General features: G+C 31.4%; 1 protein-coding gene across 5 annotated transcripts in view; it reads left to right on the forward strand.

Moving 5' to 3' along the window:
- TRAPPC13 (trafficking protein particle complex 13) overlaps positions 1-17,366 on the forward strand; it is a 32,336-nt gene that overhangs the window by 1,979 nt on the left and 12,991 nt on the right. For all 5 annotated transcript variants that reach the window (XM_015590416.2, XM_006913087.3, XM_015590415.2 and 2 more), the window contains exons 3-6: positions 8,356-8,424; positions 9,222-9,321; positions 10,477-10,561; positions 14,870-14,997. In XM_015590416.2, the coding sequence (XP_015445902.1) occupies positions 8,356-8,424; positions 9,222-9,321; positions 10,477-10,561; positions 14,870-14,997 (382 nt within the window). The remainder of the gene's footprint in view (positions 1-8,355; positions 8,425-9,221; positions 9,322-10,476; positions 10,562-14,869; positions 14,998-17,366) is intronic.

Here is a 17,366-nt window from a genome sequence, read left to right on the forward strand (position 1 = left end):
CTAAAGGACAGGTGCTTTGAAATTCACTAATAGTTTCAGCTTTATTAAAGTTATTTGGTATTATTATTCTCCAATGTCCTAATCAAAATTTCACAAGTTTTAATTTTACTGCTATTGGATGCCAAATATATCAATTTATATGGTCATTTAAGTTTACTTTCTTAGATATGTAAAATATTAAGGAGCTCTCACAACTTCAGTATCTCTGGAGTACAACACTGAATAAGTTGAGACAGCAGTGAAAGAATTCTCAGTGCCATACCTTACGACGTGAAAGTGTAAGAAAGAAGAAAGAAAAAAATAACAGCATTAATTCTTGAAAGAATGTGCTAACTATATTTAGATCCATATTAAAAATTATGGATATTAAGGATCACAGTTATTTATGAATTTAAGAGTCATCAAATCTGTTAGTCAGTGGACATTAATAGTAGGTGAAAAGAATCATTATGAGATTACTTCTTCAGAATCAGTGGACAAATGAGTATTGTGACATCATGCCAGGAGTCCCCACCACTGTCATCTTTGCAGTGGAAAAACCCTCGTCAAGGAGTTTTCTAATGATTTGGGGGAAAAGGGATTCAACCTCTTTTTGCACAGTAAGGATATGGAAGAACCTGTACTATTACTCCTGCAGCTTTGGACCTGGTCAGTAAGCCTAACTTACAGATCCTCGAAGGCTCCATTCTTGACCTTGTGTACTATATGCTGGAACTTATTATCAATGAGTTAATTTGGGGCAACTTGAGGACTTCTCTGTTCTAACAGGAAAAAAAAATAAGGACCTATCCTTGTTCCTCCTCCAAACTGGAATTCAGGAGCGATGATACTAAGATCTTGAAATTGCTTATGTCCCCAATTATACAGAGGAGACTGTCACAAAACCAGTTCCTAGCATGGTTAAGATGCAAAGTTAAATAATTTTCATGTTTTTACTGTTTACTGCTGAGATATCTTAAAATTTTAAGAACTATTTCATTTTTGTTATCTTTATATAAATCTAACCTTTTAAGAATCACTAATTTGCTTTGTTTATGGTATGATCTTAAGATTATTATTACCTAAAAATGCTAGAAGTGATCTTTTAGAGCATCTAATCCAGATCGCTTATTTTGGTGAGAGAAAGGATTTCCAATTTTGTGGATTACATTCACATTTACCAATAACACTTAGGTAAAATAGTATTGGGATTGGTTTTTGTTTTTCCTTTTCTCTCGGCCTATTTGTATGTAGGCTGTCCCTACCATATCTTATTCTTTGCAATACTTTCACTTTAGGTCCTGTTTCCCTCTGATTTGGAAAGAGAGACAGTCTTGTCATTATAAATTACATTCTAGCTCTGAGGAGCTCAGCTAAGAAATTTTATCTTCATTAAGAGTGACTGGATTACTGCAGAATGACTACAGAAGTAATATTACATTATCGACCATACGAGAGTGATCCCACACAACTGCTAAAAATTGCAGAGAAAGCAATTCAAGACTTTCCTACACGTCCACTATCGAGATTTATTCCTTGGTTTCCACATGATGGGTTCAAACTCCCACTCAAGCCAAAAAGATCACCACCTGTGATTTCTGAAGAGGCAACTGATGTTGTGAAACAGTACTTAACCATTGCAGAACATGCTGTTAAATCACAGAGTTATGATTGCACAGTAGATCTCTTGGAGTTTCAACCTAATTTAAAAGAAAAGCAGCACTTAATCCAGTCACACACACTGAATGAACAGACTATCTCTGGAAATCTGGAAAAACAATCAGAAGAGGGAAAGCGGCAAAAGAAGAGGTCTTGGAGTGTTTCACTTCCCAGCAGTAATAGTACTGAAAATATTTTTCCTTTGTCTGAAAAATTGCAAGATAGTTTAAAGGCACTAAATTTACACTCATTTTATAGAGCAAGATGGACAATAGAACACACTATTTGTAACAACCAAACTCTGGAAGACATTTGGGCAAAACTCAATCGCATTATCAGGCACAATGAACTTCCATCTTGTAATGCTACAATTCAGAGACATTTAGGCCAAATATGGGTGTTCTGTGATATTATGTACTGTGAATATGTAGGAAATCTCCTTAAAGGAAAATTAGCTCTTACTGGGAAAATAAATTTATTTGTGCATAAATATGGTGTTATTTTTAGTATGTAATGAATTCCACTGATTGACAAAAAGGAAAATATTCTGAATGAACAGTATGAACCGAAATGAGTAAATTTTTTACCGGTTTTTAAATTTTTAATGACTTTATTTGTTTTATTTGAACCTTTGCTAATAGAGCCTATTTATTCTTAACACTGTGAAAAATAATTGTGTGGTAACGTGTACAGTTTGTATCCCAGAAATAAATAACTATCAGTTGAATTTCTAGGATTGTTATTTAAGTCAAGAACTTTCTGGATTTCACTGTTAGCAATTTTCTTTTAAATGAATTGTGATAAATTATTATTTATACTGAATTTAAAAGTAAAATGTTCTATTCCTTTTGTTCTGTTACTTTTTCAATGGTTGAATTAGATATCCCTATGAATTACAGTGAATAGTTTGGATTTGGGTGAATCCTTATAATCTAATTTAACAGTATTTTTTCTTTCCTGAAAGTGTAATAAATTTTTTTAAATAAAACTAAAACCAATTTTATTGGGAATGTTATTCAAGTGGCATGAATATAGTTCACATTGAGAGACCAGCCCAGATTCTGCTGATGTTTCTTGTATAATAGACAATAGTTGATGTGTTGATTTGAAACAAAGGTGAAAAACGTATAATTTACCTAAGACCATAATGTATCTAAAGCTATAACCTGTTTTGAAGGGAAGTATCAAATGTGATAAGAGATCTCTATTCTTCATTCTAATACAGATAATACAGTCTTAATGACCGATAATGTTGATTACTAGTTGGCTGGTTTGTGGAGTCATTGTTGGTTTCCCATAACCAAATGCTATAAATTGGGTTTACACATCACCTCGTAAAAGTAAACAAAGTGATAATAGAAAAAAATTTTTATAAAAGCATGCGTTTATTAAACAAATTTAAATGCCTACCATGAGCTAGGTACTAGAATGCAGTAGGGGAGGAGACAAACATGGACCCTGCCCTCACAGAACTTACATGGATTTACTACTTTTAAGCAGTGGAACCAAATCCCTAAAAAAAACCTATAAGACTGTACTCATTAGGAAGGCAGAGACACATTTGCTTTGTGGCATAGTGCCAGACATGGTAGAGCCTCCATGATACATGGTAAATGTGCCCTTTGGAGGGATTCTTCATAGGCTGAGTTTGCTTAAAATCTGAGGAGTCTACTAATTTTTAACTAGATAATTTATTCCAATTAGGTTTTACTCCCTCCAAACATTGTTTTTGTTTTTAACTACTTTTAGTACCATTTTATTGTCTCAAATGAGACTACTGTCTATAAAATAATCATATGCTTGAATGCTTCCAAAAGTCTTTAAATGAAAAGTCACCTGATGTAGAGGGAATTTCCAAGGTAACTTCTTCAATAATTACTTCCTCTTTTATTTGTTAATCTTACTTTCAATCCAAGACTCCTGGTAAAACAAATAAGAGTTGATTAATATTATTAGGGAATAATAAATGGTGAATTTGATTTTTATCGTTCAGGTCTTATTTACTTTACGGTTGCTAATCATAGGTTAAAAGTTAGGTACTCATAAGATAGGGTCACAGACACAACATAGTTTTTTTTATGATTTATATTGAACTGATTGTACACAGCTGAAAATACAAGGTATAGTCAGGGGTCATGGGATTCTTATGAGTAGCCTTTTAATCTAAGAATCACATTAAAAAGAGCTGCTTTGTCTTCATATGTGGCAGATTTAAATTTTTCTAATTCTATATAAATTGCTTTCTAACTCTTTGAGAAACGATGAAAAGGTAATTCAGGATTAAGAAAATGAAGATTAAGTTTTATTGCTAATATTGCCATGAACTTAGAAAGAAAGATTCATTTCTCTTATACCAAGACAGTACTTAAGTAATTAGGCCTAAGAATTTAGAATCCACAGCTACTTCTTTGAAGCCTTTTTAGAGTATTTAGAGCCTGAGGACTCATGGTTCTCTCACTAGCCTAATAGTGGGGCTTAGCAATATTTATAGGTTCTACTGTTAAGTCACAGACATGAAAATAAATTGAGGAAACAAAGATGTACAGGAAGGCGAATCTGAGGGCATTTGGTAAAATAACCATCAGTATTTACACCCAAGAAAAGCGGCAACAGTACCAGAATTTAATTTTTCCCTGACAAGCTATCTACTTTCAAATAAATGTTAAGTCAAAGTCAAAGGAAAAAGATGTGGAGGGCATCACATGAATTTAACTTCCTTTACCAACTTAACAAATAAAGACCACTTTTTGAAAATTTCCCAAATGAGCTTCTGCTAAATTATTTACTTCAATTTAATCTCCTCAAAATGCCCAAAATTAATTCAAGATTCACAAACTTGAATGCCTTTCGGGACTAGACAGCTAAGACTGTGGAATGTAAGAACTCTGAATCTGAAGATTCTACCTAATTTTTTTTTAAATGTTGTGGCCAAGCAAAATGTAAGTCGAACTAGGCCCAGTTCATTCATTTGTAACCTCAAGCCTGTTGTTTTCTTAATTTTACTGAAGACTTATGAAAGTTTTTTAATAAGATTTTAAATGAAACCTGAATTTCATAAGTAAATGGAATGTCTGTTTTGTGATTTCCACTGAAAGTGTGTCTACACATGGCACTAGGTGACGTGTGTGGTGAATATCTGGCAATGAACTAAAAATCACATTCTTTTTTGTCTCTTTCATTTTTGACCAAGAACCTGCTTTAACATTCAAGGCTGGATATAAATTACTGTTTAACCACCAGTGCTTTATTATAGTTCCTCTGCCATTTTTTTTAAACTTTGCTTTAGTTGGTGTTTACTCTTATCCAGCTAACATTATGTTTACGTTTTGAGGTCCATTAATTCCTTATAAAACAGTAATCATTAAGTTTTAAATCTATATTTAATATAGAATATGGGCATACTTTGGATTGTCCTTCAAGGAATGAGATGGTTGTATGTTAATAACTCAGCTATCTAAGTTCCTGTTTAAGAATCTGCAATATGACAAATGTGCTTTATAGTAATTTTCTTTGAGTCCACAAGATGATAGTATTTCTTACAACTGCTATCCCCTCTGCTAATTTTTACCTTCTTTTGAAAATATGAAGAAAACAGGTACTTTTAATGCCACTTTGGGATCTTCTTATTTTTATTTTTTTAATCTTTTTCTATTTTTCAATTACAGTTGACATATAATATCATATTAGTTTCAAGTGTACAACATAGTGATTAGACATTTATATAACTTACAAAGTGGGATCTTTTTATTTTTAATGGAGGCTAGTTTCTTTACCCACTCCCTACTGTCTCATCCTCCTAGGAAAAAAATAGAATCAGCAAAAACTAAGCTTTATAGAGCTTGTACATAATGGAAGTTTGAGCATATAATAAGCAAATAAATTGGCTACACACTTGGGTGAACTCAAGGACACTTAAAAAGAGTGTTTCATCATGCAATGGAGAAAGGAAAGCCTTTTCCATAAATGTCGCTGGGAAAGCTGGAAAGCCATGTGCAGATAAATGAAACTAGACTGTTGTCTATCACCACACACTAAAATTAACTCAAAATTAATTGCATAGAAGAAAACATTGGTACTAAACTCATGACCTTGGATTTAGAGAGAATTTTATGAATTTGGCCTCAAATGCAAGGGAGGTAAAAGCAAAAATAGATGAATGGAACTATATCAAACTGAAGAGCTTCTGCACAGCAAAAAAAAACAGTGTCAACAAGGCAAAGAGGTAACCATCCAAATGGGAGAATATATTCGCAAACAACACCTTTGATAAGGGCCTAATATCCAAAATATATAAAGAACTCATACAACTCAATAATATAAGAACAATCCAATTAAAAAATGAGCAGAAGACCTGAACAGACATTTCTCCTAAGAAGACGTAGAAATGGCCAACAGATATGAAAAGATGCTCAATTTCACTAGCTGTTAGGGAAATACAAATCAAAACAACAATGAAATACCTCACACCTGTTAGAATGGCTATCATCAAGACAAGTAATAATAAGTATTGGAGAGGTTGTGAGAAAAAAGAATCCTCATATACTGCTGGTGGTACTCAATTTAGTACAGCCACTGTGGGAAACAGTATGGAGCTTCCTCAAAAAACTGAGTTGAATTACCATATGATTCAGTAATCCTTCTACTGGATATTTACCCCCCCAAAAAAACTGAAAACACTTGTCTGCAAAGATATATGCACCCCAATGTTCACAGGAGCATTATTCATGGTGGCCAGGACATGGAAGCAACCAAAGTGTCCGACAGTAGATGATTCGATAAAGGTGATTGGAATATTACTCAGCCATAAGGAAAGATGAAATACTGCCATTTCCAACAACATGGGTCTTGAGATAATCATGTTGAGTGAAATAAGTCAAACAGGAAAAGTTGAAAATCATATGATTTCACTCATGTAGGGTAAAAATTGAAAGCAACAAACAAACATGACAAATGAACAGAGAGTCATGAACATGGACAGTGGATTAGTGGTTACCAGAGGGAGGGAGAGAGACTGGAGGTAGATAGGGGTAAAAGGGGTAAAATATTTGGTGACAGAAGGAAATCTAACTTTGGGTGGAGAACACACAGTGCAGTATATATGGCACACTGTTGAACTGTACACTTGAAACTTATTAATGTCACCCCAATAATTTTTAATTAAAATATTTTTTTAAAGAGTGTGTCAGGATTACATTGAGAGTGTGTTTCCTCTTTATTAAGATTTGGTTTCTTCTGAAATGAAAAAAAAAATGGAGAGGAAACAAAACACCAATTGGTGTTAATAGTGAGCTTAGAGTCTTATTTAGATATTTAGATTGTAAGAAAATCTGTCTCTTGTATATTATTTTTAGAGAAACTTTTTATCCCCTTTATATTGTACTTAATCTGTTTTCCTAGTTAAAAATAAAAGTGTAATTCAGAAACTCTTCCTCAACCACTCTCCCCACCCCATCTCCCCACCACATCATCTATCTGTAGCTGGTTAATGCTCTTGTATTGTGAATTGGCCATTTATGTCTATAATCATTAAAGATTTTTGGTTTTGAATGGAATGAACATTTTTAATAGAACATAAAGAAATAGTCTGTGACTCATTTTCTGAAATATTTTATGTTGGTATGATTTTTAATTTTATATTTTTGTCTTTATTTTGATGTGGTCAAATGTCAATCTTTAGAAATAATTGAAAAAGTTTTTTTCATTAAGATGTCCTATCCTCGCTAGACTAGATTTAATAAATACTTTTTCTAGTTTTCTATGGCTTACTTTTTTGTCTAATACATATGCAATTTATTTGATATTTGAAATGAATTTTCAACTTAAATTTTATTTTTTCCAGTTAGCTAACCAGTCATTCTAGCACCTTGTAATGTTGATTTATTTTGCTGTATCCTAATAATCCTTTTTTAAACTAATTAGATAGATAGATAGATAGATAGATAGATAGATAGATAGATAGATAGATATGTGGTCTTACATTAATAAGCCGATTAGTTGATTATGGATTCCAATGGTTTAATATATTGTAAGTACAGTTCTTCCTCATTTTTCCTATTAATTTCCTATTTTCATTAATTTGTTTTTCTAAATAAACTTTAGACACATTCTGTCATGTTCCAAGAACAAATCTTAGTTTTGGTTGGAATTATGTAAACCTATATATATTAACTGATATTTTTGTAACTTCTACACAGACTGTTGCTTAAAGAGCCACCACTTACTGAATTTCCAGTGGCCAGTGATTCTAAACAAGGGATAAAGCTCACAAAGATTTTTTTTTGGCATAAAATTATTGTTTCATATTTGAAATGGTACATCTAAAAGATTTTTCCTGCCAGGCTGATTTTGATTAATATTTTGTTGGTATTGTTTACAGTGAAGCCACTCAGGATTTTTTTTAAAGCTTCATTCTCCTAATAGACCTTAAGCTTTAAAATTTCTTTATTTTTCAGTTTCTCTATAATGAGATATGTTATACTTATATTTCACTTTTACGATTCATTAGATCATAAATAAAAGCAAACTTGTTCTCTTTTTTTCTCATATAATTTTTTCATATATTAACGTTTTTAGTAAATCATTTCTGTATAGTGGTCTTAGGAAGTATATCAGTATAAAATTGATGAATATTATACACTCGACTTGGGAGTACTAGCCTAAAGCAATATTAATATTTTCTTGTTTTTTGTTTTTTTGTTTTACTTTCTTAATTCACAGTGATGCGGTTGACTAAGCCTACTTTATTCACCAATATTCCAGTAACATGTGAAGAAAAAGATTTACCTGGTATGGCACATGCTTTATTCTACTTGCATCTAGGAAAAGTTGAAACCTAGATTGCCTGTATTTACCGTAAGCCTAGCCTTGCCAATCTTATGCTAACTCTTTGCTGCATTCTTTGTTGCCTCTTTTTGTACCATGTGAGTGGTGGCCATCTGAGTAACAGGTCTCACTCATGATCTGTAAGTCAAGATACTATTGCTATCCCATGGCAACAAGAGACTTTTATTTTTGTTTTAGTAATGATATTTCATAGTCATGATACTTTTAAAATTACATTTATCTTCAAATGTTCCATCGATGTATGTATGAGCATTTCTTTTATTTAAAATTATTGGAGCTTTCTATAATATATTTTATATCACATGACCTTTTTTTCTAAAGTGAAACCAGAACTTTTTGACATGCATTAGTTAAATTGAAGATTAGAAATTAGATTTTTAAAATAATTTTGTGGAGATTATTTTTAAAAATATTTCTCCCAGGGGGTGGCTCCATAGTGTAGTGGTTAGCACATCTGCTTTACACGCAGAAAGTCCTGGGTTCATGCCCCAGGTGGAGCCACGAACCATACCCTGGGTGCACTAGGCCCTTAGGTGCACACCCTGAGCGTATGGGAGGAGACCCCCCGCCTTAGAGATCCAGTTCTTAAGGGGAGCCGGCAACATCTATAGGTCAAGGGTGGAAGTTGGGAGGTGGGCAGAATTAAAAAGGGGGAAAAAAATCTCTCTCAGCTATTTCTTTATGTAAGTATAACTTCTTTACAAGGTAAAGGTTAGAATTTTGTTTTTCTCTTTCTGTAGGAGATCTCTTTAACCAACTCATGAGAGATGATCCTTCGACTGTAAATGGTGCAGAAATTTTAATGTTAGGAGAAATGTTGACTTTACCACAGAATTTTGGGTAAGAATGATGTAGTCACATAAGAAATGCAACAGTACTTTAAAGTCATTACAAATCTAGTTTTCAGAAAATAACTATGGGCTGGGAAAATGCTCAGGATACATTTAAGTAGTTAAGAAAAGTTTTATGAAAATTATACTGCATGATTCTGGTTTTTGAAAAACCATTAGATACATATGATTTAAAAAAATAAGATACATACCGAAATATTAATAGGGGTTCCTAGGGTGATAAAATTTTAGCTTTCTTCTTTAGATTTTATATTTTTAATGCCCATTGATTCCCTTTATTTTGACTGATTTAATCTAAACGTCTTTCAAAAGTAGCTCTTTTATTCAACTTGAGCCATCTCCCAACATAAATTATCAGACATGTCAGCTAATTAGGAACTCAATTTTTTAATTCCTTCTCTTGCTCTTAGCTATTCTCTTATTCTAGAGTATTAATGAGATAGAAGCCCCTGGTTCCTCTCTGTTTGCAAGTGAGAGAATTTGACAGGAACTTTTCAGGTTTTTCAGGAATTTTTCAGGTTTTTTTGAAAGCTTTACAAAATGTGTTTATTAACTAGTGTCTTGAAAACTTGAGAATATAGTCATGTAAAAATATTTTATATGTAGTTATAAATATGTTTTAATGTTTTTAAATACATTCATATATGTTTATAAATATATATTTTGAGAAAACATTTTATAAAAAATATAAAGCCACTAGTTATTGTTTTTATTAAAATAACTTAGAAAAATCAAATAAATTGGTAAAAAATAACTCTGAGATCAATTACTTAGATCTCTTCTAGATTCAGTTCACAAGTTATTTCAAAAATGGCCTTTTCCTATCTATCTTCTTCAGTAACAAACTTAAGACTCTTACCATGAACCTGATTTTAATGACTTATTTCTAAGATGACTGGCAGTTTGTGCAGTAGTTGAAGACCAAGAGATATATCATGTTTTATAGATTAAATCAGTATTTTGAGTTACACTAGGTAATGAATGAGCAACCTAGTGTAAACAAGAATGTTGAAGCAATATTTTACCTGAGTTCTTTCCTTTAATAAATTGTTCTCTATTTCTCCAGTTCTCAGTGGTGCTCAAATAGAATATCTGTGATAAAACTTGAATAAATTTCTGCCTAAAAATTTATTTTATTTCACAGGAACATATTTTTGGGAGAGACTTTTTCCAGTTATATCAGTGTTCATAATGATAGCAATCAAGTTGTAAAAGATATATTGGTAAAAGTAAGTGGCATTCTTGTTTGAGATATATATATATATATGTTTTAAAAAACTTTTAAATATTTATTCTTATGTTTTGAAACTTACTTTAAATTCATGTTTGATAGAGGACATTTTGTCATTAACAACAAGCAATAATTGAACACCTAAAGGTAGAAGATATGCTAACCACAGAAACATTTTTTGTTATCCTCAAAGTTTGTGATACGTTGGATGAGAAAATGTATCAGTCAAAGGTAAATAACAGAATGTTTTTATTAATAATTTGTGATTAACAATAACATTTGAAAGAGGAAGAAAATCACAGGCATCAATCAGGAAGGCTTATTGGAGTAGGGGAATAAAAGAGGATCCTGAAAGAATGGTAGGATTTAGATAAAAAGACAAGAGGGACATAGTAATCAGAAGCAGAGAAATAGGAATACATAGTGTGTTCTTGTAGCAGAGAACAGAATTCACTTGATAAGAGTAGGTAAAATTGTAGAGATGTGTAGTAGCCATACAGTGGAGCATCTTGAACTCCAGGCTTAGGCTAAGGTTTTAGCCTTGTTTTGTTTTGTTTTGTTTTGTTTTGTTTTGTTTTGTTTTGTTTTGTTTTGTTTTAAGACAGTGAGCAGTCAGTGGAAACTTTTGAGCAGAGGTATTCACACTGTTGGAAGACTGATATGAGAACATCGTATGGCATGGTTTGTAGGAGATAGACCAGTTAGAAGATTTTTGCAGTCGTTTAGAAATTAAGGGATAGAATATGAGCTAAGAATGTTTTTTACATTTTCAAATGGTTATAAAGAAACAAAAGCTTATTTTGTGATGTTGGAATTACATGAAATTTAAATTTCAGTGTTCATAAATAAAGTTTTATTGACAAACAGCCACACTCATTTATTTATGTATTACCCATGGCAAATTTCTAGCTACAATGCAGAGTTGTGTAGTTGCAACAGACCGTATAACCTATAAAGTCTAAAATATTTACTGTCTGACCTTTTAAAGTTTGCCAACCTCTGCATGAGATTATGAAAAGGTCTGACTTTCAGAACTTTGAGAATGTATACTTTTTTCCTGGCACACGGTAGTTATTCAAGTAAATGTTGAATTTCTTTTTATAAGATAAATAAATTAGCAAAGGCATATAACTTAAGATAAGTCAGTATTAAAAAGCAAATAATATAATAACATAAATGTATATTTCCATTGGCTTTAGTTTCAGTTTCTATAAAGGCAATGGTGTTTGAAATAACAACAGCTAATATTTATTGAGCAGCACAATGCCCAACAAAAGTATCTTAGTCACAAATAGATATTCAGATTCATGATATACATTTTTTATAGATCTTAAGACCTAAATTATTTACATCAGAATCACTTAAGACAATATAAGAAGTACAGCATTATATTGGCCTATATTTTTCTTTTTTATGTTTATTTATCAAGTTTCAGGTATCCATATTATAGTTCCTAAATGAAAGATTTAGGAAATTTTCCTTCATTTTCAACGCTTTGGAACAATATATGAAGCATTTAGACTATCTGGTCCTTGGAGGGCTTGTAGAGTTCTCCTGTAAAATCATATGTTCTGGTGCTGTTTTGTGGGGGAAACTACTTGATAGCATTTTCACTTTTTTCCTATGGAGGTTAGTCTGTTTAAGTTTTCTATCTCTAATGGTGTAAATTTTGTTAAACTGTTTTATTCTAGGAAATGATCCATTTTATGTAGATTTTCAAATGTATTTGCATACAGGTCTGCAACAACGTAGTTTCTTAAATTTTCTTCTGTATCAGTATTATTTTCCCTTGGTCATTTCTTATTTTGAATTTTTTTGCTTCTTTTTTTTCTTGATTAATTTAGGTAGCTATTGGTTTGTATATTGTTTTTAAAAAACTTTTTTCTTACCTTATAGCAAATGTTTTTCTGTTCTCTACGTCATTAATTTTTGCTTTTAATTATCTTTTTCCTTGTGCTTCTGATCATTTACTTTGTTCTTTTTTCTAGCTTTCTAGCTAGGGATTTAATTTGTTTATTTTTATTCTTTTATTTCCATTGATAAAAGTGAATTTTCTTCTAATTCACTGCATTAGGTATATCCTACAGATTCTGATTGTATCATTTTCATAATGATTACTTTATAAAGAATTCTGTAATTTTCTTTGTATTTCCCTTTCTACCCAAGGGTTGTTTAATAGAAGGTTTTTCAGGTTGAAATGGGTTTTTTAAATTAATAATTAGTAGTTTTATTGTTTTGTAATCAGACTGTTGTTCTTATATTTCTATTTACAGAACTTACCAATGTTTTCTTTGTAACCTAATATTAATTTTTAATGACTATTCCATGTATAATTGAGAAGTTATATTTTCTGTTATCAGCTGGATATGTATATCTATACTATTTACCCTATTGATTGTGTTGTTAGATCTTTTATATCTTTACTTACTTTTTTTTGTCAACTCGGTCTGTCTTGTACCACATGTGGCCTGTTAACCTTAAATGATTAGTGTGTTTTTATTTATATCTCCTTATATCTTATACTTTTTGCTTTATAAAGTCTGTGCCATTTGGTGTATACATATTTATACTTATTCTCCATTGTGAATTGTGGCTTTTAGCACTAAAAGTATCCCCCTTTGCTACATTTAATATTTTTTTACTTAAATTGTAGTTGTGATATTAGAATCACTACTCCCATTTTCTTACAGTTTCTCTTTGCCTAGTATGCCTTTGCTTGTCTTTTTATTTTTAGCTTTTGAGTCATTTTGTTTTTGTCTCTTTTATATGACATATAACTGGGTCTTGCTTTGTGAGCCAAATTGAATTTTTTAATAGCTGAATTAAATTCATTCACATATATTGATAAGTTTGAGGTACTTGGTTTCAACTATGCCACATGATTTTATATTTAAATATTAAGCATATCATGTTATATCTGCTATGTTTTTTTCTCCACGCAATGTGTTTTCATTGTTCATTTATTTTTTCAATGTTTTTTTGTTGGGGGTGTTTAGAAAGGTTGTATTTTTGTTCTAGTTGTTACCTTTGTGTTTCTGCCTTTTATAATCCTTTTTCTTTCCCTGTTTTCATACTTAGCTGCTTATTATAGACCTTTTAGTCTTTAATAGCATCCTTTAACTCCCATCTTTTGCTTATATTACTTTCTTTTTTCTCTGTCTCATATCTTTCTACCTTTTTTTTGCATATCGATTGGATGGGGAGTTCTCACGTAGATGGCTCAGAACATGCCTCTGGATATAGTATTCTCTGAGTCCTTGCATGTTCAAAAGTGTTTTCCTATGCAAGGACATTTTTTATGCAAGGACAGTTTTGCTAGATACAAAATCCTTTCCTTATGTTTTCTGAAAATGCTAAAATCCTTTTTTTTTTTACATTTTCTTTTTGTTTTCTGAAAATGCGACTCCTTTATTACCTAACTATATATGTTGAGAGGACTGATGCCAGTTTAATTCTCTTGCTCTGTAAGTTATCTGATAACTTTTTTTGCAGGCCCTGGCAGTTTTTTTCTGTAGGCTTCAGAATTGGTTTCTTGATGCCAAGTAGACACTTTCAATTTATAGATTCAAATCTTTTATTTCCGGAAAGTTTTCATTGTTTATCATTTATAAACTCTATATGTAAACTGGTTCTTTTTTATCTGGTTTTCTTTAGTGCTTCTTACCATGTTTTTATTCAAATCTATCTTTCTGTGGATGCCTTACAATTTAGTCTTTGTTTCTGATATGGTCTTTATCTTTTTGAGTTCAATTTGTTTAATTTGTTTTAATTTTTGCTTTAGTTTTGAAATTTTAAATTCAAGGTGTTTTTTCATATCCCCAAATGTTTTTTAAGGGTATTTAATTCAATTTGAGTATTGTAGTTTTTTTCTGTTTTGCAGTTGGTTTTGGGTGGCAATTTCTTAAAATTCCCTTTTTTTCACTTTTGGGTTGGCAATTTTTATCAATGAATTGTTTAAATTCTCATGTTTCTTTTTATAGTATTTTTGTATAGATGAAGACTATTGGTGGCTTTGCATTCTTTGGAATGCAGTTTGAGGTCCTTTGGTTTACCTAATCAGGAAAACCCTCTATAGCAGTGTGAGCCTTTTGTATTTAACTTTTCATTCCCCCTACTACTTGGTTGATTTTATTTACTTTTTATGTCCATGTGACTGTGGACCATTGCCATGGTTCTAAGCATCAGAGTTGTACAGAAAGATTTACACAGAGAAGTGTTGCTTCCTTTTCATTCTAGTTCTCTGTTCCTGTTCCCCTATTGTTTCCATCCAATCTCATTTGGATTTTTCTTACTACTTTCTTTCAAGGCTGATCTTCAGACAAGCTCTCAGCGTTTAAATCTTTCAGCCTCCAATGCTGCAGTGGCTGAACTTAAACCCGATTGTTGTATTGATGATGTCATACACCATGAAGTGAAGGAAATTGGAACACACATGTAAGGATTAATTTTACATGTTCTCAAAGGCTTTTTACTTGTATATTTATTTGCAACTTTTGCTTTATTTCCAGTTATCATTAAACCTAAGAACTGACTTCAGAAGGAATTTTATGTTTCATGTTTGTTTACATGTTTGCTAGAAACAAACTTTAAATGGAATATTTGGTAGGGGAAAAGAATCTTAATTTATCCTTATTTATCACGTTTCATTTTTGCATCTACAATCTTATCTAAAAAATAAAAAACCTTGCAATCATTTACAACCCAGGTAGCACTCTAAAAGTATGTTTATTATTTTGTGAAATAATAACAACTGATTTTAATAGCATTTATTTTTAAATTCACAAGTTTTCAGTTCTGTACTCTGTGTTTAACTATATATATGCACTCTACCCTGAGAACTCAGAAATACAGAACCAAAGTAAGACAAGCTATAAGAAGACAATCTCAAATTCTGTATTCCTGGCCTTTGTATGGATTTGAATGTGAAAGCTGTATTTTTTTTTTTCAGTCTAGTCAAATGTGAACATTTCAACATCTAAAGTAATTTTAGACTTCTCCATCTGCTTTACCACCCTCACATCAAATGAGTTCACAAATCCTATCAGTTCTTAACTCAGATGTGTTTCTTCTTCATCTCCATTTATATCACAATTTTTGCTTCTTTTCTTTAAGTGTTATATAATGTTAAAGTATAAAATATTAGCTATTGTTCAATCAGTTTATTTTGGTGACAGGCTCTGTTGAAGGCATTTTTAAATATATATTCTGTAATTGGTATGATTTGGAGTCAAATTTTCTACAGTTTAAATTTCAGCTTCATCATTTATTAACTGTGTGATCTTAGATAAGTCACTTAACTCCTCAGTGACCACTCACTACCCTTCGAAAATTCTAACTTTGTATAGATTTTACAAAGTTCTCCCCAACCTAATCCTTACTGGCTACTCTAGCTTCACCTTTTGTCACTCTTCTCTCCCATTCTACACTGCAGTCATATTGGACTTATTTTACCTCTGAACTCCATGACTTGAAATGTATTCTTTCCTTACAAAGGAATGCCTGTGTCATTTTGTTTAGTTTACTTCTACTTCTTCATATCTTGGATTCAGCATGTCTTCCTCAAAGAGACTCTCCAGACATCTAGACTTGATTAAGTCAACCTTTTTGTATAGTCTGTAGCACCTACAACTTATTTTTTAAATTGTCTTTTGTACTTAAATTACTTATTGAGTGCCTAACATCCATATTAAAGTATGATTTTCATGAAGTCTGCTATATTCCCAGGATCTAGCAGAAAACAGAGGCCAATATTTGTTGAAATTGAGTTTATTGAAATATTAAATGTATAAAATCCCCATTTTACAGAAAATGACACTTTTGTAGAATGGAATATCTATAATGGCATAGAACTCAAATCTAAATGTAACTTCAAAACCTGTACCTTGCTATGATGCTTCCTACTGTGAGCACTTTGAGAGCAGGTATTGTGTTTTGATCAACTACATCCTAGCATCTAGCTTAGTACTAGCCATAAGTATGAAGGAAAAATTAAATTGCCTATAATGTCACTACCTCATATAACCACTATTAAAATATTGGTGTATTTCTTTCCAGTCTTTGTATGTGCATATCAATAACATAATATAATTTGCATAGTATTTTACAAATGTTTTATTATATTACCTATGGTTTTATCTTCTTCAATTCACTGTGAAAATTTTCCCACTTGAGTTAGTATTCTTTGAAACATTATTTTTTAAATGGCTTTATCTGACACACTAGGACCATTTACTTTAATTTGTTTACTCTAATATTAAACTTTATTTCTAATTTTTCACTATTATAAATAACACCATAATGAACCCCTTAATATCTCCTTATGATAGATAGCTCGAAGCGGGTTTACTATGGGAGTATATAAGCATTTTTAAGGTTCTCTTACTGAAGAATTGTTTTCTTGTAACTACTTTCTTGTAACTACTAGCAGTGTAAAGAGAGTTTCTCTAAACCCTCACCAATGCTGATATAACTTATAAAGAATTTTGCCAAATCTTATTAGATGGAAAAATCTTATCTCATTATTTTAATTTGTTTCCTTGATAACTTGTGAAGCTGAACATTTTCACATTCTTGTTAGCCAATTATGGTATTACAACTTATCTATGTATTCCTTTCCTCTTAATTTGAGTGAGATATGAATGTTTTGCATATTGACTAACAAGAATTCTTTGTTTATTAAGAATCTAACCATTTCGTATTTTGCCCATTTCTTATCTGCTTTTTTTATTTTGTTTTAGTGTCTTTGATTTATCCAATTTAAAAGTTTTTGAGAATCTTTTCTTGTTCATTGCATTTATGTTATG

Source organism: Pteropus alecto, unplaced genomic scaffold, assembly GCF_000325575.1.
Source record: "Pteropus alecto unplaced genomic scaffold, ASM32557v1 scaffold20, whole genome shotgun sequence".
Classification (NCBI taxonomy): domain Eukaryota; kingdom Metazoa; phylum Chordata; class Mammalia; order Chiroptera; family Pteropodidae; genus Pteropus; species Pteropus alecto.